This window comes from Chaetodon auriga, chromosome 11 (genome assembly GCF_051107435.1).
Source record: "Chaetodon auriga isolate fChaAug3 chromosome 11, fChaAug3.hap1, whole genome shotgun sequence".
Taxonomy (NCBI): domain Eukaryota; kingdom Metazoa; phylum Chordata; class Actinopteri; order Chaetodontiformes; family Chaetodontidae; genus Chaetodon; species Chaetodon auriga.
The window spans coordinates 24,734,845-24,756,625 of NC_135084.1; the positions used below are offsets into that span (position 1 = coordinate 24,734,845).

The 21,781-nt window shown below is 46.1% G+C and overlaps 2 protein-coding genes across 4 annotated transcripts in view; one reads left to right on the forward strand and one right to left on the reverse strand.

The window, feature by feature from the left end:
• Positions 1-16,720, forward strand: part of LOC143327969 (bone morphogenetic protein receptor type-1A-like) — a 43,663-nt gene extending 26,943 nt beyond the window's left edge. For 2 of the 3 annotated variants that reach the window (XM_076742700.1, XM_076742698.1), the window contains 11 exons: positions 1,377-1,695; positions 8,994-9,156; positions 9,341-9,443; positions 9,980-10,079; positions 10,179-10,266; positions 10,633-10,768; positions 10,866-11,058; positions 11,872-12,169; positions 12,431-12,606; positions 13,548-13,678; positions 14,788-16,720. In XM_076742700.1, the coding sequence (XP_076598815.1) occupies positions 1,629-1,695; positions 8,994-9,156; positions 9,341-9,443; positions 9,980-10,079; positions 10,179-10,266; positions 10,633-10,768; positions 10,866-11,058; positions 11,872-12,169; positions 12,431-12,606; positions 13,548-13,678; positions 14,788-14,913 (1,581 nt within the window). In that variant the 5' untranslated portion in view covers positions 1,377-1,628 and the 3' untranslated portion in view covers positions 14,914-16,720. The remainder of the gene's footprint in view (positions 1-1,376; positions 1,696-8,993; positions 9,157-9,340; positions 9,444-9,979; positions 10,080-10,178; positions 10,267-10,632; positions 10,769-10,865; positions 11,059-11,871; positions 12,170-12,430; positions 12,607-13,547; positions 13,679-14,787) is intronic. The other variant, XM_076742701.1, reaches the window with a different exon arrangement.
• A 1,817-nt stretch (positions 16,721-18,537) lies between these two features.
• rps27a (ribosomal protein S27a) lies at positions 18,538-21,756 on the reverse strand. The gene is made up of 6 exons (XM_076742705.1): positions 21,686-21,756; positions 21,512-21,576; positions 21,034-21,088; positions 19,765-19,850; positions 18,946-19,077; positions 18,538-18,733 (listed from the first exon to the last, which is right to left on the reverse strand). Exons 2-6 carry the CDS (start codon positions 21,557-21,559, stop codon positions 18,584-18,586), a joined length of 471 nt encoding a protein of 156 aa, XP_076598820.1. The 5' UTR covers positions 21,560-21,576; positions 21,686-21,756; the 3' UTR covers positions 18,538-18,583.
• Between the last annotated feature and the right edge of the window lie 25 nt (positions 21,757-21,781).

Genomic DNA, 21,781 nt, shown 5'->3' on the forward strand with positions numbered 1-21,781 from the left:
CATCGGCTTTATTAGATCTTTACACGAGCGTGCTGCTTATATGGCTGCATCAACCAGGCCACGTTCACAACGAATGGCAGCCTGTCGCTAACCCAGCTCCTGAGTCTGTGTGTCAGACAAAGGCTGCGGACTGTTGGACATTATGAACCGGGACCCCCAAAGTACAAGAAGGTGTATTTGTACATTTAAGGACTATTACTGATTTAATGCAGCTTCAGCCTTAACAGCTAAATGCTTAACCTGAACCTGAACCGAGTCTTAACCTTCAAACAGCTGAAGTAGTGAGTGCCTGAATGTCCTCAGAATGTAGTAATGTCCTCTATACGTACTCATATAGATTCACCTGTAGAGTGTGTGTGTGTGTGTGTGTGTGTGTGTGTGTGTGTGTGTGTGTGTGTGTGTGTGTGTATGTATGTATGTGCGTGTGTGCGCGCACGCTCTGCCTCCTCAGCCAGAGATGTGTGAAAAGTGGGTCACAGGTCGGACCTCTTTGTCTCCCCCGGGCAAATGAAAAGTGACAGACACTGACTGTGCATCGCCACTAATTCACTCACACACTCGCGCACACACACACACTCTCACACACACACCCCTCCACCGCTCTAGGCGCCCACTAATTGCGACATGCCGTTATTAGCGCTGCGCAGGGCCAGCGCCTGTAATTGCAGAACATCGTTGGACAAATAATTTGGTAGTTAGTCGGACTGTTGGAGGCCAGCACGGGGTCACCGGGTCACCGCTCACTGAGGACGAGGGGGATGGAGGGAGAGCTGGAGCCAAACCAAACCAGACCAAACGATCCGCGGCCTTCTGTTACAATCAAACAAGTGTTTTCTCACAGCCTCATCCTGTTCTCCTTTACTTCAGTCTTATCGGAGCCGCCTCTAAACGTCCATCATCCAAGTCAAATCTCGTCTGCCGGTCCAATCATTCGGCTGTTCTTTAAGCAGCATCATTGGACACAGAGCGGTGCAGGATAACAGCACGGCAGGCTGAGGACAGAATTATCAGAATAACTGTAATTTAATTGAATAATTAAGGGTAATGCGAAGCGATGCAGGACAGTGGGACTGAGTGTCAGCAAAGTCACTAAACTATTTTTGAACCTCCTCAGCTCCTCTACGGAGCTGTCAGCTGCAGCAGCTACTGATGATGACTGAAGACTTCTGGGTTTTGAGGATGTTTGAAAGTTTGGAAACCAGAGAACTGAGTGATGGCAGTGATTGTGGTTTTTAGAGGAACCTGAGGAGGACGGACTCAGGCTTCACCTGTGCAGCTCACGCAGCAGCTCAGAGTGAGAGCAGAGATAATAGCCTTCATCTGAACCTTCATTAACCAGCTGATGTTTAACTGTTTTAATCTCTTTCCTTCTTCAGGCTTTTGGACCCAAAGAGCCAATGAGACAGACGACCTGGTATTGTGATATTCCAGACCTGAAGCCCATCGCGTCGTCTCCTCCCTCCACCCCCCTCGCTTGTCCTCCCTGACTCCTGCTGTGGATTAAAGACTTTAATCAGGACTAGAGCGTCTCATCTCAGTCCAACACACTGAGCAGAAACTCCTGATCACAGAGCGCGGCCCAGTCTGAGCCCAGTACTGGTTCAGTCCGAGTCCAGTCCTGCTGCAGGATGGCAGGTCTATCGTTCTGTTTGGCTGTGATGGCCGCCGCTGTCCTGCTGACCCTCAGAACCGATGGTAAGACATTTAAAATGCATCTCACTGCTCTTTCAGTCATTTCAGTCCAGAGTTTGATTGGTGATCTACTGTGAGAGTTTTGTTTTGGAGCATGAGGGCTGTATCCAGATGTGATGCTACACGTTTTAAAACATCGCAGTGTTTTCATTTGAAAGCGTCTCCTGACGTCTTTACTACAGAAACAAACCTGAGTCTGAATCCTCTGTCAAACAGTAAAGCTGAGGCGTCACAGATGATGATGAGGAGCTCAGAGAGGCTGAAACAGGCAGCTGAGAATAAGTGACTGATAGACAGGCTGCACACATGAGATTTAGGCTCTAATCTAGCCAATCAGGTGCAGACTGGTTCACAGCTCTGTGACGGCAGCATGCGCCTCCTCTGACTCCCCTCATTCCCTCCAGACTCCTCCTCTAACTTCAGGCTGCAGCTCGACGTCGAAGCTCAAGCGTCTCATTAGACCTGATGAATTACAGCTCACATCGTGGCCACCGTCACATTAAAGTGGAAGCCACCATCAGAGCTCGGAGGACCTCAGTCACTGACGGCCTCCATCACTTCTCTCATTTCTCCTCCGGATGTTTGGGCTTTGCTTTTCTTTGCCAGTTACTCATTAAGCCTTTAGTTTGTTCTCAGTCAGATAAGCAGTACATTCAGACAGACATTAACATGAGGAGTCATGCAGCCCCTCCTCTGTAATCAGCACCCCCTCCCTGAACTCACAGATCGGTATCAGGAGCCTTTTGTTGAAGTTGTGATTGTCATTTGGCTGATAATGGAGAGACTTTAGAAACAACCCAGAAAAACAGATGGAGAGCAGCAGCTGCTGAAATCAAACTCAGCTTTATTCATCCGACTGATCCAGCAGACATTTACACTCCGATGCCCAGACAGCGTTTGAGAAGCTGCTGGCTGCAACTTGTGGATTTATTGTCTGTTTTAGATTGAAAAAAAAAGCAGCGTGACAGCAAGTTTTAGGCTGAAAGCAGCAGAAATGACAGTTTCCAGTGAGTCCAGCAGCAAATAAGATCCAATGAAATGAAATGATTGAAGGAATTTATTGTTTGTGTGGATCCTCAACATTGACTGGTTGATTAATGAACGCAAACTGCTTTGTTTGAGTCTTTTATGTGAAATATTTTCTGGTTGCAGCTTCTTCATGTGAAGATTTGCTGCAGTATCATTACAAACTGAGTGTTCTTGCATTTTGAGCCGTGACTCAGGCAAATTTTCTGACATATTAGAGATAAACTGACCATTCACTGTCACATTAATGAAAATAATCATTAGTTTGCAGCCCTATCATCAATCCAACAACACTGACAACACTTATGACATGAAATATTCCACAGAGAAAAGATCATTTGAACAGAAACAGAGTGCTCTGCACCTTAAAACCCCTCCATATCTGAGTCATATGTTGTATGATTTGTATGACAAAGAGCCCAAACGGGGGAATAAGTGTGTTTTCAGACGTTGTCAGTGAAGTGTGTGTGGGTGTGTTCAGTCATAAATCTGCAGCTCTGAACATGAGAAAAGTCACCTTCTGACCTGTCAATCACTGGCCCACAAACACACACAAAGCAGACTGATAAGAGCAGGGCGGCGTTCAGCCAAGTGTTACTGACTGTGATTGACTCAGACCCTGTGATCTCACACACACACACACACACACACACACACACACACACACACACACACACACACGCAGTAATCTGAGGCGGAAAAGGAGGGACTCTCCGTCATCTTATCAAACTATTTTTCCACTTGTTTCTTCACATCTTCACCTCCGTCTGTTGACTTTGGCTCCAGCTCTGCTGTTTGAAATCAGTTTGTGTGTCAGTGAGTGTGTGAACCCTGAAAAGCTCCAGTGCTGAAAGGACTGAATCAGCGTGTTCTCACGTGAAGGTCTGAATGCTGCGGCAGAGCTTTTACTCACCCGACCAACGGAAAGATGTCCGCTGAAGATAAATTCAGTAGAATCAGGTCAATGCAGCAGCATGATGATGACAATGACCGTCTGAAACATGGAGGAAAACAGGGAACAGATGAACGTCAGATTTCATGTTGAACATACAGCACTGCACCAGAATGACGACATCATGGATTAAAACACCTTTTTTTCCATTTTGGTCTCACAAAATGACAAAACTACACAGTGAAGGGCGCACGGAGTCACTGTGACAGCGGTGTGGATCATGTTACTACCAACCGACCATCTGCGTGAAATGCTTTGAGGAAACTTTCCCCTCGAGCTGAAGAGGAAACTTCCTGTATGGTGTGAAGAAAAGCTTCAGGCTGTGAAGACGCACAGACAGAGCTGAGCTTCACACCACATTAAGGTGACATGAGATACGAGCTTTCCTCTATCGGCAGCAGTATCGGCCCTCAGAAACTCTCAGCCCGTCCCCTCCAGCACCCCTCCCTGTAGGAAGCTGTTGAACTGATTGTTGCCGCTCTCACTTCCTCTCTGCACATTAACCATTTCCTGTATGGCACTGTACGAGCTGTCAGTGGCGCTAAACGCTCCAAACAGCCATTGTTCTCCGGAAATATCCGTCAGTCCCCCTGGAGACATATTCACCCTTTGAAACAGTGTTTATTTCCCGTCTCTGGAGTGTTTCTGCCGCAGCGAGTGAAGACTGAGAGTCGACACAAGGCTGATTTCACTCTCCAGCTGAGGAGTGCTGGAACGAACAGGAGCGTGGGGTTTTATATCACGAGATATCTTTGGTTTTCTGCAGGAATGGAACAGATCAGCTGGTGGAAAACGTCCTTTAGACATGTTCATGTCTGTCCGTGCTGGTGAAGACGGTCAGCGGGACGTGTTGACGTGTTGTAGACCGTGTTTGTATCGCTCTGATATAAACTGAACTGTCAACGCGACGTCACCTGAGGGGGGTTACTTCCCAGCTCTGCTCTGTCGTCTCGTTGCTTTGAGGTTTTAACAAGCGTTGGCTGGTTATTACCTCACTGGGAAGGTTTCGGTGGACTGTCGTCACCACGGCGACACAGGGTCAGCCGAATAAACATCTCAGGGAGGAAGTGGCAAGAGGAGAGACGGTGTTTGTAGGTGCTGCTTTAATGAAAAGAGTTGTGGTTGTAAAAGTGAAAACAAAGAGTAGCAGACCTGGATGGAGATGTACGGACTCACTGCAGTGACAGGAAGGAGGTTCAGATTTAAACTTTTATTTTAATTTCTCATGTGCAGAGTAATCCCTTCAAAATAAAAGCATGACGTGAGCGAGACGATTTGAGTGCTGCTACCAAGCCTGATGATCCAGTTTCTGCAGCAGAAACAGAATCATGAGAATCATCTAAACTAACCTGAAATTACTCTGCAGCTGTGGATGTAATCAGACTACTTTTCCCCTCAACCACTTCAGTAAAGTCAATCTGTAAAGTGTTTGACAGCGTGACAAAGACGGCGTTTGAGTTGTCTGTGACAGATAATCGTCAGGTCGTGGAGTGACTGTGCTGAGGGACGGAGAGGTGACCGGAGTCGTGCAGGATGTCGTATCAGGAGGTGGATTTGACGAGCTGAGGTCGAGTTCAGGATGCGTCGTCCTCTCCTGTCCACCTGCAGAAGTGATGACGGCTCGTAACAGGAGAAAACCGGCTTCTCCTCTCTGGATGTCGGCTGTGAGGCCTCAGTGCATCGAACACACACTGAAGGTCTTTCAGTTCAGAGGGAAGCAACGCTGCAGCAAAGAGGCTGATCTTTCCTCCTGGAGACAACACAGACCAAGCTCTGTTTGTACAAAACACCACCAGAGATGTTGGTCAGTAAATGACTCATCAGCATTTATCTAAGCTGCCTGTTTGGGTTCATTTACACGAAGGGCTCGAGAGCAGATTCTGAATCAGATCCTGACAACGAGGCTGGAACTGGACTCGTGATTCCCACCGCTGACGTACTGTGTGTTCACTGGGAGGCGTTTGGCTTTAATCTTGTTATCCTGAGTTAAAAGGCTTTTTGTTCCTGTGACCTTTCGGTTTCTGGATGCAGTTTGTCCTTCTCTGTTTTCCTCTTCATCTCGTACACTCGCTCTTCATCCCTTCCTCTCCTCATCCCCGTTTCTAAGGCCAGAGGAGGGAGGTGACACTGATCCTTCTCGCTGGGTTTCAGTGTGGTTGAATCTGGCCTGTCCTCTTCATCCTCCCTCCTCTTCACTGTTGTCTGTCTGTTTGGAGCAGCAGGCGTCTTTAAGGAGGTGTTGGTGATTCCCTGCAGACTTCAGCTGAGCCACAGAGACGTTTATCACCCAGTTCACTTAACGAGACGTTATTTTTATTTTTTCCCTCGAGAGAGTCGAGTTTGAAAACACAAATACCAAAAAGAAAGTGCCGGTACGAAGCCTGAGCTCTGATACAGACACCAAAACTAAACTTTATTCAGTATCTTACTTTGAGAAATACAAACTAGCGTGTTGCTCTGTCAAGTGTTTGCTTGTAAAATTGAAAATTGAATTCATCGTCTCCGTTCACTTCACGTTAGTTTGTTGCTGCAGCCTGAAGTCACTCAGTATTCACACATCACTCGTTTGTGTAACCATGCCTCGTGCACCAGGCGGGTGGAGTTTACCTCCTCAGCACAGTTCAGAGTTGGTAACAGTGACGTTCAGATAATGGTCGACGTGGTTAACGGCAGCCGCTGGGACGAAGCAGGATGTAAAACAAGCGCTCTCTAATGTACAACTGATCAGTTTACTGTCACTTAAGATGAGGATGAGCAGCAAATCTTCACACCTGAGAAGCTGAAACCATGAAGACTTTTGCTGCTTTGAATGTAAAATCTTAATTTCCAAAGTTACAAGGACTTGCAAGTACTTACAAGTACAAAGTAGCATGAAAAGGAAATACTGAGTAAATAGATACCTCAGATGTACTCAGTTGTGGAGTAAATGTGATGTTTTGACTGCTGGTCAGACACATGAAAGAGTTTTCTCACATTTGACAAACCAAACAATCGATAAATGATATGAAAAACACATTAAAACCATAAAATACCTCTGACACATTAATGCTAAGTAACGATAATCCAATGATGTAGTAATAGTTTTATAATAATGGGACATCCATCTGTTCTCTGTGTACTTTTCCTTTGAATGCTTTAAGTACTTTTGTACTCAGGTAACTTTTTCAACCCAGCGTGCCGTTTGTTCTGCATCTTTTTCTTCTTTTGCACGTTTTATTCGTCTTTCTCTCGTCACGGCCGTCGAGTTCGATCATATCTTCTTTATTACTCTGCATATTTGCAGTCAGTGAGTCATTGTTGACTAACTTGCAGTCGTAAAGTTTCTCTGCGTGAGAGCGGAGCAGCTAACTGCGCCTGCAGACCACAGCGACTGGGACACGGCAGGAGCTAAAACAAGCGCTCTCCAGTCTGCTTCAACCAGCAGCTCGCCCACATTCCTTCCTCCATACGTTCATTTCCTCTCCTGCGTTCAAGTCCTTCTGTCTAATGACACGCTTTGTTCTGATGGGATCAACTGTACTGCTGTCCTTTCTCTGAAGTATATTTCATTATTTTCATTAGCAGTTAGTCTCTAATTAAGTCTTTGGAATGCTCAAATGTTCAGAAAGTGAGACACATTGACGTCCTCAGATTTTGTCCAAAACCAAAATTTAAGTTTGCGACGACGTGATGCAGATTTGAGAAGCAAACGATGGATTGGGAGAATAGTTGATTATCATTCTTGTTACTGACTAATTGTTTCAGCTGTATTGATCTGTCTGCTGAGCGTTATCATCTTGAATCCTCTGCGTGGGAGCAGAGCGGCAGACTCCGCCTCACGTTCGTCCAGCTCGTCCGATGTTTGAGGAGAGAAGACGGCAGATCAGAGTGTTTCATCCTCCGGCTGCTGCTGCAGCATGTAAATAAACAGTCGGTCTGCAGCAGCGCTGTGACTTTAAGAGCACATGGAGAGTCTCTGATTACCCAGCGTGCTCTCTGCCAGACCTCAGTCTCCACTCTGACTGCCGGCACAATTAAGCACACATGTGGATGGAGACGCACACACACTCAGAAACAGAGCAGCCATTTCCAGCTTCAGCACACCCACCATCCCTCCACTTCCTCTTCTTCCTCCTCACTCAAGTCAGTCAGAACTTTTCAGCCAATCACAGCTGCCCTGACCTGAGGAGGAGGCGGTTTTTAAGGTCTAGACGGTGATGACATCATTGCACAGTGTGTTTTTTATTTTTCGGTTTCTTCAGTTCTTCATTTTAAATGTGAAAACATTCCTGTGCTATCAGCCTGAAGCTGCGTGGAGCCCAGATTAACCTCCTCTGACTGCACTCAGGGAGGTCAGAGGTCAGCGGGAGCAGAGCACCAGTCAGCACTGTAGATATCATCCAACATGGAGCTTTAATCTGAGGAAATAACTGCCGTCAAACTGTTTCATAACAGCACTGAACGCTAAATGTAGTTTAGTTCAGGCGCTCGGAGCGTCAGCGAGGCTTTAACGTGCCGACTCAGCTCAGTGTGAGGCAGATGTCATCGCTCGTCAAAGCCTCTCTCCTCTTTTTCCTGCGTTCGTCCGTCAAACATGAGTCAGCGTCTGCGTTCCGTTCTGCAGAGTCACAGGAGATGTCTGTCTGATTCTCCGCTGAGACGCCGAGCTCCGTCTCTGAACCTCAGGATCACAGAGGACACGACGTCTGCGGCGGCCGCGGAGGAGGACCGGGCAGGTCGTTCATGTCCAGACATGACAACAAGCCCGTCTGCTCACCTCCGACTGCTTTCACTCTGAGGAGGGAGAGGAGCAGAGGAGGAGAGGGAATGAGTGATGGAGGGATTTAGACTTCTCCTCCCTGTCTGACCTCCTTATCTGTTCTTTCATGATCAGTCGATTGACAGAAAATCGATCTGTTACTTTGATACGGCAGACTGAACATCTCATCACTTTTGGTTACTTGTAATGTTTCTGAAGTAGAATCAGAGATTTCTCAGTGAAGATGATGAAGGTGCTCGCTCACAGTTGGTTCAGTGAACCTCCATCATTATAAATAACCTGCAGTCCTTATATGGAGCTTCGTCACATATCCTCCTCCTCCTCCTCTCTGACTGTTGTTCTGCTGATAGAGGAGGAATGTTTCACCTCCAGGAGGAGTCACTCTGATAAGTCCGTTCTCCAGACTCTGTCCCAGCTCCCGGACCTCAAACTGGACATAGAGTATTGATCAGCAGCTGATCAGTCTGATCAGTGTCGTTCTTCTTCACTTACGACAGGCTGAGCTGCAGATCGTCACACTTCTGTTAGATCTAGTTCTCAATCAGTTTGTGTTTCTCCGTCCAGCTGCAGGTCAGAACCCGGACCACGTTCTGCAGGGGACGGGGGTGAAACCTGAGGCTCGGCGGCCCGGTGAGGACTCAACCATCGCGCCCGAGGACGCCGCCCGTTTCCTCAGCTGCTACTGCTCCGGACACTGTCCTGAGGACGCCACAAACAACACCTGCCAGTGAGTAGAGACAGAGCACAGTGAATGTTACAGACCTACAGAGCAAGACGACGATGATGATGATGATGGAACGGAGGACAGTTTGATCAGCTGATCAGCTACAGCAAGCTCAGATCATTGTTATTGATACGTGTGTGTGTGTGTGTGTGTGTGTGTGTGTGTGTGTGTGTGTGTGTCTCCTCAGGACCAACGGCCAGTGCTTCGCCATCATCGAGGAGGATGAGCACGGTGAGGCCATTCTCACCTCCGGCTGCATGAAGTATGAAGGCTCACACTTCCAGTGCAAGGTACACACACACACACACACACACACACACACACACACACACACACAGAAGAGGAAATCAGACATGTGCATGTTTCAGTCTCTGTTTCTCCCCTCAAACGGCTCAGTGGTCTGTAAAGAGTCATTTCTGAGGCTGAAGAGACAGTGAGACGTCTGTTTTATGGCGGCTCAGGTTTATGATGATAATCAATAGAACTTGTTCATGTGCAGGCTTCATGTGTGCAGCTGAGTAACAGGTAAACCAGGATTTGCCTGAGTGCAGCTTGTTTTCCAAACCTCAGTGCAGCGAAGTGGAAATGAATTATATGAGCAGTTTGATTTACGACTGCAGACGTGACGTCATCACTGCCTCACAGCTGGGTTTCCCTGCTGCTGCGAGGACCTCGTTTTAAGAGCGTGTTAATGTTTGTCACGTCAGCGCTCCATGAGAACAGGCTCTGGTATTTAAATGGTGGATCAGACTCACGGTACCTGGTCTGAAGAGCGTCAGCCGCTCAGGTGAGGGCTGATTCATTGTGTGATTGGTCTCCTTGACAGGACTCTCCCAAAGCTCAGACCAGGAGGACCATCGAGTGCTGCAACACTGACTTCTGCAACAGAGACCTGCAGCCCACCCTCCCCCCTCAGGCTCCTGCTGGTAACATTTACGCTCACCTGGCCGAGTGATTCAGGTGTTTACCAGGTGAATGTAAACCCGAGTTAACAGCAGTCTTTTCTTTTCTCTGGATGTTTCCAGAAGGCAGCCCCCACTGGCTGGCCTTCCTCATCTCCATGACGGTCTGCTGCTGCACTCTGATCTGTGTCACCGTGGTCTGTTACTACAGGTAGGACATCACCTGTACTGCATCCACAGCACCCCACAGGACAAAGACAACTTCCTCAGGATCTTCATGATTTTAGGCTTTTTAGGCTTCAGTATCACAGTGATGCAGTGATGGCTGTCTGTGTGTCTATGGGTGACCTGCTAACGGCTGACTCAGCTGAGACAAAACGTTCTGTCATGTGACCTTTAATGAAGCAGATGATTGGACCACAGCACAAACCTGTCGTCCCTCAGACAGAAGTGACTGTTGGTTTTAATCCAGCAGATTAAACTGTCTGTTATTCGAGATTTCAAAGCGTGTGTGTGTGTGTGTGTGTGTGTGTGTGTGTGTGTGTGTGTGTGTGTGTGTGTGTGTGTGTGTTTTCAGGTATAAGTGGCAGAGTGAGCGTCAGCGGTATCATAAGGATCTGGAGCAGGAAGTCTTCATCCCTGCTGGGGAGTCGCTCAAAGACCTCATCCACCAATCACAGAGCTCCGGCAGCGGCTCCGGGCTCCCCCTGCTGGTAAGATCTTCACTGACTCGGTTTGAGGTGAATCAGCGGTTTAACCCCCTCTCTCCTCTTCATCCACACTGTTCGTCTTCCTCTCTCGCCCGCTCAGGTGCAGCGGACCATCGCCAAGCAGATCCAGATGGTGCGTCAGATCGGTAAAGGCCGGTACGGCGAGGTGTGGCTGGGCCGCTGGAGGGGCGAGAAGGTGGCCGTCAAAGTCTTCTTCACCCGAGAGGAGGCCAGCTGGTTCAGAGAGACGGAGATCTACCAGACCGTCCTGATGAGACACGAGAACATCCTCGGTACGACCGGTTCCTCATACGACAGGTTCTTTAAGAGCAGTTCGAGAGGAGATCAAAGGAAAGTCAGCCAGAGGACCAAACATGAAGACTTTTTTGTTTTTGTTGCCGCGTTTGCCCAAATAAGACGACAAAAAGAGAGAATTTGTCATGAAAAAATTTGGAGGATGTCTGCTCAGTTTGACTCATTCAGTCTTCTGAAAGTTCACATCAGCTTCAGATAAACTCTGAGGGACATCTTGTCCTCCATCTGAGACGCTGAGGGCACATTATTGAGTGATCCTTTAATTTTATGCTGAGTAGGACCAATGATTATTACGAGTCCAGTGATTTGAAACCTCTCCTTTAAAGGCAGCAGCAAACAGCAGCGTTCTGCAGAAAGTCAATGAAAGTCTGACCTGTGAGCCTGAAGACCACAGGACTGCAGCGCCGATCAATACCTCCATTGATTTTTCATTTGGTTGGTGATTGAAGCTAACGACACTGAGCGTCGCCTGTCGTCTGTCAGACTGAAGAGACACGCCGACTCGGCGGTAGACAGAGACAGACGTCCTGAAGACACACTGATTCGCTCACAGAGTGTGTGTGTGCGTCGGTGTTGCTCTTTAACAGACTTGTTGCGTCCTCTCGTGCTGTAGATGCACAGACCGTCTGAAGGAGTGAAGTTCAGCTGAACTGGAGCTGAAACGTTCTCACTCTGCTCTTTAGTCTCATGTTTGGTCTCCTGTAACGTCCTGGGTGACCTGGATAAACTCTGAGCGAACACGCTGCAGTCTTGAGCTGCGATCTGACCTGTCCGTCGTCTTCCTCCTGCAGGCTTCATCGCCGCCGACATCAAGGGCACCGGCGCCTTCACGCAGCTCTTCCTCATCACCGACTACCACGAGAACGGCTCTCTGTACGACTACCTGAAGCTGACCACGCTGGACACGCAGTCTCTGCTGCGCCTGGCGTTCTCCGCCGCCTGCGGCCTCTGCCACCTGCACACCGAGATCTACGGCACGCAGGGCAAACCGGCCATCGCCCACCGAGACCTGAAGAGCAAGAACATCCTGATCAAGAAGAACGGCACCTGCTGCATCGCCGACCTCGGCCTCGCCGTCAAGTTCAACAGGTGCGCTGCTTTTCAGCACATTTTCAGCGTCACGCTGCTGCACAGGGCAGGGACTCACCTGCATTTAAGCCTGTTTGACTCTTCATCCTCAAATTGGCTCACTGTATTATTTGTTACGTCAGGCAGCAGCGTCTCCGATCCAGTTTTCTCCCAAAAATGGAAAAAAAAAAAAAAAAAAAAATCTGGGAGTTTAATGTTGTTTAATTTTTGGTTATAATATTTGGTACTGATTGGACATCAATGTCATTTCTGTTGCCGCAGCGACACTAACGAGGTGGACATCCCTCTGAGCACTCGGGTGGGGACGCGGCGCTACATGGCCCCTGAGGTCCTGGACGAGAGCCTCAACAAGAACCACTTCCAGGCTTACATCATGGCCGACATGTACAGCTACGGCCTCGTCATCTGGGAGATGGCCAGGCGCTGTGTGACCGGAGGTACACACACACACACACACACACACACACACACACACACACACACACACACACACACACATCTTGTGTGACAGCATCAACACGACCTGAACGTTACAGGTGTCATATATATTTATTGATGGCAGAACAGTTTATTGACTGAACAGGTGTCCCTAATAAAGTGGCCGCTGAGGGTTTGAACACACAAACACTGGTGTGAGTTGGCTTTGAGTGTAGAGCCACAGCGATCAGTGATTGTGAAAGTGAATCGAAGTTGTTCCAGTTTGGAGACGAACACGTTTAAAACATGGCTGCTGATGAAGGAGTCGCCAAGGTCATGTGATCCTGATAACTCCCAGTGCATTGTGGGAGGTGAATGTGATCTTTTAAAGTACTCTTCAAAGATCAGAAGGAATCAGGCATGATGAGTCCAAACTACAGTCAGCTGATTATTTGGGGTTTGAATACTCAGCCGTGATTGGCCAGCAGAGATATTCTGTGGTTCAATACTCGGCTGTGATATTCAGAAGGTTTAATATTTCTAAATAACTGTCAGCTGTTTCCTGTCTCATCAAACCAGCAGAACTCCAGTTTAATGAGATGAACTGGTGGCGCCTCCTGCTGGTGGAAAGTGTTACTGCAGTCAGTTCAGCTGGTCGAGTCCGTCTGATGAGACCAGTCAGATTCTGTAAATGAGAATACTAAAAAGACGTCTGTTTACATTTTTACCAGAATCATATTGAAGGATTACCTGGAGCTCGTATCAGAGTGTGAAGTCAGAAACGTTACGATGACTCGCTCTGAACTGATTAGTCGATCAACAGAACGTCCATCAGCAGGTTTTGATCACATGCTCTGATATTCTTTCCAAACTTTCCCTTTGACTTGTTGAGATCAGCCCAGTGAGGAAACGTTTTTTCAGGTGAGTTAACGTTGTTTTTTGTCGCCGTCTCTCTGCTCAGGTATTGTGGAGGACTACCAGCTGCCGTACTATGAGATGGTGCCCTCTGACCCCTCCTATGAGGACATGCTGGAGGTGGTTTGTGTTAAAGGTCTGCGGCCCACAGTGTCCAACCGCTGGAACAGTGACGAGGTGAGACCACAGAAAGCTGAGCTGCATCATTCTGCTCTGACCTGATCTGAAGTCAGCCACACATTCCTTCTGTTTCAGCTCATCTACAATCAATCAGTCAAACTTTCTGTGTCCAGTTCCTTTCATACAGTAACAGTTTGTGCAGTTCAAAGAGCGTCACAGGAGACTAACGAGCAGATAAGACAGAAACAGTCATAGAGGGACATAAATACACTAAGACTGAAAGACAAAACATAAAACAATGATGACAATAAAAAGATTAAAAAGCAGCATTAATTAAAAAAAAAAAAAAAATAACAGCAAAAATAAAATAGAAGTCAGTTTTTACATTAAGTAAATAAAATAAATGTTTCTCAAAACTCGAGCTGAGTCTCAGCTCTGAGGCACAGCGGTGCTTTTAGCTAAAGGCTAACATCCTCATACTAACATGATCAAAGTGACAATGCTAACATGTTGATCTTTAGCTACAACCAGTTCAGCTTGTTAGCATGCTAATATTCGCTAATTAGCACCAAACACAAAGTACAGTTGGTGAAAAGGACCTGGTTCGCCACAAAATGTGGTTCAGAGAGTCTTGATCCCAGACGATGAATCCTGCTGATGATCCTCTGACTTGTCCTCTAGCGCCATCATCAGGTCAACATTTTAATGCGTCTGACACTTTGTTTTATGACTAAACCTGCAGAACTGACGACATTCCCATCAGCCTCAGCTGGACTGTGCCTACTGCTAATTAGCTCATGTTAGCATGCTACAATGCTTAACTAAGATTGATGAACACGTTAAACTGCTTAGCATCAGCGTGTTAGCACTGTCATAACAATCATGTTAGCATACTGATGTTAGCATTTAAGCTGCTAGCATGGCTGAAGGAGGACAGTGTGGTTTCCTGGTTTGTTGTCTGTTTGTCATCTGTGAGCCCTGACGTGATCAACTCCTCTGGAACCCAGTGTCCTCCTGTGGGGATCAATAAGGCATTATCTTAACTTTATCTTATCTTAGCAGAACAGAGGGTTTCTGTGGTCGGTCACAGACGACTTCCTGTCCCCTGTTTTTCTAACTGTGTGTGTCTGTGTGTGTGTGTGTGTCTGTGTGTGTCTCTCCCGCAGTGCCTTCGGGCCATGCTGAAGCTGATGTCAGAGTGCTGGGCTCATAACCCCGCCTCCCGCCTCACCATCCTCAGAGTGAAGAAGACGCTCGCCAAGATGGTGGAATCCCAGGACATCAAGATCTGACCGCCCTCCTCCTCGTCCTCCTCCCCCTCGTCCCACCGCCGCCAGATTCACCCAAACCCAGAACACGTTCGACCTGACCTGGACCGGAGCGGATTCCCCAGGCTCGGTTCATCACTCTTCATCAGGAGGAGGAAGAGGAGGAGAAGTTGGGAGATTAGAAAAGGACCCCGCCCCAGGGCCGAACTGTGCGCCTCCTCCTCCTCCTTCCTCCAGGAGCAGCCTGGAAACAAACATGGAGTCCTTCCTCCTCCTCCTCCTCCTCCTCCTCCCGGTGTGACGCTTTCTGTGAAAGCCAAACGAGACGCTAATGTAGACGAGGACTTCCTGTGGAGGCGGGAGGAGAGGAGCGGCCTCGCCTCCTCCACTTCTGCCTGTTTCAAAACGCTACAAATGCCAATTTTTGTTGTTATTTCTCTTCAGGACTGAGCTCTCCTGCCATATTGAAATATATCTCCACTCTAAAGTAGAGTTAATTATAAAAATAAGGTACTATTATAATATGTGAATTTTAATGTGTAAATAAATGTTATCATTAGATGCCGTGCCTACTCATAAGAAGATGTAAAAGACCAGAACACTATGCTGCAGTGGTGTTGACGTCCAGCCGACTCCTCAGAGACGTTCGCAGGAGACAACGGAGACGTCTCCCGTCCTGTCTGTCTGTCTGTCCTCATCCTGGTTCATGTCTGTCTGTCTCACCAGATCGTACATCAGTCACAAAGAAGTGGAGCTGCTGAAAAATCTGATTGGATGAGTCAGGCCTCAGTGGGTGGAGCCGAAGGAGCCGAGTGCCAACCCTCCAGCCAGGGGGCGCCGCTCTTTAATCACGATTGAACTCTTGGTCAGGGTTGTTCTTGTTACGTCTGTCACTCAGCTTCTCTAAAGCAGTACGTAGATCAACTTTAGCTCCTCCCATTGAGGTTGCCCCCGTCCAATCAGATTATTTCTGACTCTGAGAAACATTTGTAAACGTTAAACTGAGCATCCTGATTGGCTGTCTGAGATTCATTTGTTCCAATATAAGAGTCATTTTTTTTTCTTTCTACAGCATTAAAATCAAGAAATATTTAATTTTATTTGGGAAACCTGTCTAGAGGTGGTTAGCCTAGCTTAGCACACAGACTGGCAGCAGGGGGAAACTCTTAGCACCACCAAAAGAGAAAAAAAAAATCCACCTCCTAATCTCCAGATTTCTTTGGTTTATTAGTTTAATCTGGTTTATTAAACAGGTTTGGAAACTGTAAAAATGAGACATTGTGATATTAGCAGCAGGTGTATGCTAGCAGTTTCCCCCTGCTTCCAGTCTTTGTGCTAAGCTAGGCTAAACACACCCTGGACCTCTGGATGAAAAAGAGGATTTAATGAAACTGTTGGACTGTTCCTTTAAATGTTTGTGTTGGTTTTCTCTCCTCAGCAGCAGGACGACGTGCACGTGTTGGCTCCGTGTGCACGCTCGCTCAGATTGTGTGTGTGTGTGTGTGTGTGTGTGTGTGTGTGTGTGTGTGTGTGTGTGTGAGAGAGAGAGAGAGAGAGGATTAAGCTAACCGTTCATACAGTAGCTATTTAAGAGCAGTAACTTAGTGTTTTCCTCTGTAATAAATATGCAAGAAAAGCCCAGTATAGGAATAATCTCTAATATGTAAATCTTTAATGTCTTTTTGTTTTTTCGGTGGTGTTGTTGTTTTGTACAGCATCTGGTTCGGTGCCTTATGAGTTTACCAAGGAAATGAAAACTCTGTATACAGTCTGTCCAATGTAACGATTTTTAAGTAAATAACCTTATTTTAGTACACAATGTCACAGCGTCCGCTCGTCTTCTTTCACCCGGTCGTCTGTTTGGTTAATGTACGGAAGCTCATTTCTGCCACAGAGCGGAAAACCTAATGAGCAACAATGGATAAAAATAGGGTCAAAATAAAGAAACTATGGCAAATATTTTTACTTCTGTCAAGACTATGAGATACAATAAATGAATTTATGCCTGTCTCTTAACTCTGCAGGCAGGATTCTGACCGGACAGCAGCTCCAGTCCAGGTCTGAATTAATGTGGATTTTAACGTTTGTCTCTTTCCAGTTTGCTAAACATGATGCTGAGTTCACTGACTCGATGGCAGACAGCAGCTGGATGAGCCGCTGTCTCACCTGTTCTGCTGCTGGTCCACAGACAGGACGTCGGTGAGCTCTGTAGACCGGCTGGACGCATCACGGGGACCTGGTCCTTTAGATCAGGAGCTTCAGGTCTGGATTGGTAACGTACAGGTTTGTTATCTCAGGTGAATTCAGGTTGTCCAGGTGCAGAAGCAGGACTGACTTACAGTACAGAGTACTAACGCTGCAGTGTTTAGAGCGGCTCAAAGGCGACCTGGTCCTGGTCCTGGTTCTGGTCCGTACTGTCTAACGTCAGACAGCAGGACATGGACAGGAACGAGGGCTGAGGAGGTTCAACTGACAGAAGCTAACCGTTAACTTCGCGCTAATGTTAGCTGTTAACACGGCTGTTAGCTTGCTAATGCTAAAGCTATGTTCTGAACGGACAACAGGTCAGAATGAAAAGTATAAACTTTCATAAGAATGAAGGTTTCAGTCTCAGCTGCAGTCACGGATTTGTCAGTGTGGCGCCTGTCACCGCACTGCATGATGGGAAATGTAGTGACGGTCAAGTGAAACGTTTGTCGGCCTGAGAGCAGACCAGTTTTTGGTGTTTTAAACATTCAGACTTCTGGGGCCTCTGGTTCTGGTCCACATGTGGAACCCGGACTGCAGTTTTTATTATTGATCAATCTGCTTTTGAATCTAATAACTGTGGACAATCAATGAAAATGACATCTTATATGCAGTTAGAGAAGTACTCAGACTGTACCACTGTGTAGAAACACTACACTTAATGTTCTGAGTGTCAAATTATTGGCATCAAAATATATTTTAAGTACCACAAGTACTCTGTGTACTGGTTCATAATGACTGCATTAATGTGTACATCACTCTAAAATTACAACTACTTGGATTTGGGTCCAACTTTATACTGTAGGGTAGTTTTTGATCAAAGCTTTATGGATACAAGTCTCAATTTTCTCAATTAAGTAAATTGGTTGGATTTTGTATTAATCTGAATCTGGATTCTAGTAGCTAAAGTAATGAGTAAAAAGTTTGATATAACAAAGTAGAAATACTCAGATAAAATACCTAAAATTACTTGAGTAGATGTATTTTAAGTGCAGGAGTCGCTCCATCAGCACAGATGCTGTAAAATAACCCTGATGTGACTGTTTTTCAGCCCAGTTAAACTCTGGACCATCAGGCAGCAACACACACCGACAAAGGGTGTAGCTTAAAGTTTTCTGTAAATGTAACTTAATTTGGGCTACAACTACAAATTTTTCTTTTTTGTTTTTCTATGAAAAAAAGTCAATATAAGTGAGAAATCTGCCTGATTACCAAGAGTCACAAATATACTTGTTTGGATATAGTGTTCAGCTGCTCATGTTCTATCTTGATACAGAATAATTCCTGGAAACCTTTATTACCAGATGAAAAGTGTTTTAACTGTACGACTGAGCTGCTCTGTAACCATCCTGACCGACCGTCAGTGAATTCACCTTCAGATCAAACACAGAGTCTCTGAGCTGTGGCAAACATTAGTCTTTATTGACGCCCTTCAGTCTGTCCCTGTCTACTTGTCCTCAGGCTTGTTGAAGCAGTAGGTGAGGCAGCACTTCCCGCAGTAGTGACGGTCGAAGTGGCTCGCCATGAAGACGCCGGCGCCGCACTCGTCTGCGGGGCACTCGCGCCTCAGCCGGTGGATTTTACCGTTCTCGTCGACCTGGAGACAAAACATTTCCAGCTGGAGTTCAGAGTTCTTGGATTAAAGCTGAACACTTTGCCTCTGGGATTTATGACTGAAATTATTAATTGGTAAACACAGGATACACCATGTCTGAACGTCCACATGCGGCTCGTTCAGATTAAAAACTCGTCTAAGTTCAGCTGATACTGGACAGCATTAAACACGCTTTAAGACTCTGGTGTTCGTACCTTGTAGTACTTGAGCACAGCGAGCTTGACCTTCTTCCTCTTGTGCTTGTTCTTCTTGGGGGTGGTGTAAGACTTCTTCTTCCTCTTCTTGGCACCACCACGCAGCCTCAGCACCAAGTGCAGGGTGGACTCCTGAGGAGGAGGAGAAGCTCAACATTTAACAGGAGGCCACGAGGAGGAGCAGAAACAGTCCAGCTCTCGTGAAGGAGGTCAAAGTTAACATGTTTCAGCACAGACGACACTCGGCTGCAGAGAATATTTTCACGTCTGAATGAAATGATCGTTTGAACGGTGGAGACAAACAAAGATGTTTCTGGTGAGTTTTGTTTGTTGGCTTTGAATGAAACATGTTTAAGACGAGTTAACTTGGTGATAAAACTCTTAGTTTGGTTAACAACTCAGAAGGTTTACAGATGATATTTTTCTGTGTAATAAGGAAAACAGGTGGAAAAACAGTTCTTGTCTTTACATTTGAGATCATTTTGTTTCATTTGTTGCACTAAAGCTGAGGACTTCTGAAACAAACTCAACTCTTTGAAGTGACAAAGACAGGACTGTTAGCGCAGTTAGCATGCTAATACCTCCAACACAAAGATGTTTTGACATAATGTGAGTTATTTCTGTACATTTTGGTGATAATGTTGGCTCATGTTTAAGGTTTTAAACTAAAAAACTTCCATTTCGCACCCTGAGATCAAGAATGAATTCTTGCTCTCTGCTGGAGTTTAATCGTTAAATTCAGACTGGACAGAAGCAGCTTCTGAACACGAGCACGACATTCATAGTCCGTTGGTTTGCAGTTTCCTGCTCTCGGCTCACCTTCTGGATGTTGTAGTCGGACAGTGTGCGTCCATCCTCCAGCTGCTTTCCAGCGAAGATCAACCTCTGCTGATCAGGAGGGATACCTGCAGACGAGAGACCAGCACATCAACACCAACGCTGGACCGACCAGGTCAAACACATCATCATCATCATTCAACAGCTGCGTTTTATTCATTTAAACCTTAAACCTACAGCAGCTTCAGAAAAATGAGCTCAGGGCAGATCTGCTTGTTTCAGTGTTAATGTCTGAGTAGAAAGAAAGCTGCTGTCCAAGCAATAAAAAAATCCAGTTATGAAACTCTAAATATTTGCCAGACGCGTCACTGACAACTTCACTGGTTTCCAGTTTGCTTGATTCTTTTTAAGACTTTAAGTTGAACAATTACCTCTGAAATATGAACCGTTTCAGGAATTATAACCCATCAAACATCACCTCTAAATTCAGCGAATTAAACATTTCTGGACATCCTGCTGGTTTATTGTTAAAGGTGCCGACAGTGTCCTTTGTTACATTTAATCTCTTTTCCCCTCAGATGCCATTACTTTAACACTTGAATTTAACCATTACCAGTTCATTAAAGCTGTTTCAAACCAACCGAGCAGCCAAACTGTGTTCAAACCCAGAAAGGTCTTAAATTTTAGTGCAGCTCGAACTTTTCAGAGATGTCAAACATAGACTGAATCTGAATACATGTATTTTAGACGTCGCAGCAGAATGAGCTCAATATAAACTCAAAGCTTCAGTGAAGATTGAACGTGATGAAGAGAACGTGGTGCCATCAAGAAAAACATGTAAAACTTTAATGTTACTCAGAAAAACTGAAGGAAACCAGATGTTAGTCTCCACATGAGAAAACACTTCAACTGATAATCACTACACTGATTGTTATTTTACAAAGACCATCAATTATCAAGCTGTGCATTAAAAACATTACAGGTGAGCCATTAACTGACAGGAAGCTGCTCTTTTGAATATTACTCAATAGTTTTGTCCAAAAAAAAAAAATGAAGTAGTGAAGACTGTTTTCATTCCCCACAGCTCAATGGGACGCCTTCATGTCTGATTAGCCCAAAATACTAATACAAAAATACTAAGTTTACAAAGACATAAAAACACATTATTCCCTCATTTGAGAAGCTACATTACTCTGATATCTGTGCTTCAGAAAGAAGGTTTGCTGAGTAATTCACCGATTCCTCATCTCATCCTGTCTCAATCTGCCACCAAAGCAGCACATAAACAAATCAAGCCCCTCTGTAACTCACCCTCTTTGTCCTGGATCTTAGCCTTGACATTTTCGATGGTGTCTGAAGGCTCAACCTGGAAAAAGCAACCAGAAGTCAGATCAGCCAGGACACGCTCTTCCGGTCAAAGCTACCGTCACATGTTGGGTGCAAACTCTCAAAACGTATCCGTAACATTAATATGTGATTATAACTTGGTAAGAGGCGTTGTTGGAAACTTCGTGAAGATAACACAGTCCCGTTAAATCGGCTGATGTCTGCAACACGTGTTTAACTGCTTGGATAACTGCTAACAGCTAACAGTTAGCTTAGCTATAAACGTACCAGTGCATGACACCCACTTTGGCTGAGTTCAAACATATACTAGCACCACAGAAGTTGAAAGATGACTACTAATGGGATTAAATGTGACATTTTCATCCTAATTTGTTAAGTAGTGAAGTGAAGTAAATTCGGTCACTGAACGCCGCATCCCTCCATCACAGTCCGGCTCACCCACCTCGAGGGTTATAGTCTTCCCCGTGAGGGTCTTGACGAAAATCTGCATCCTGGCGTTCAACCCACCTACACGGGAATACACATAAGACTTTAACCTTGTTGTTTGTGGTGAAACATTCTCTTAAATATCGGTATTTTCGACAATAACTTCATAAAACACAGAGCACGATCTTACCACAGGTTCACTCCTAATGGCGGATCATGAGAAGAGGGCTTTCGGAGCGAGCGACGGGGTTTTCTGCTCGCATTTGCACGGAGTAGGTAACGGTTA

Excerpts from the sequence above, each read along its gene's own strand:
- rps27a (XM_076742705.1), bottom strand. The coding sequence starts at position 21,559 with ATGCAGATTTTCGTCAAGACCCTCACGGGGAAGACTATAACCCTCGAG. Across the intron at positions 19,851-21,033 it reads TAAGATCCAGGACAAAGAGG|GTATCCCTCCTGATCAGCAG; the intron begins GTGAGTTACAGA and ends TCTCGTCTGCAG. Across the intron at positions 19,078-19,764 it reads CCGACTACAACATCCAGAAG|GAGTCCACCCTGCACTTGGT; the intron begins GTGAGCCGAGAG and ends CCTCCTCCTCAG.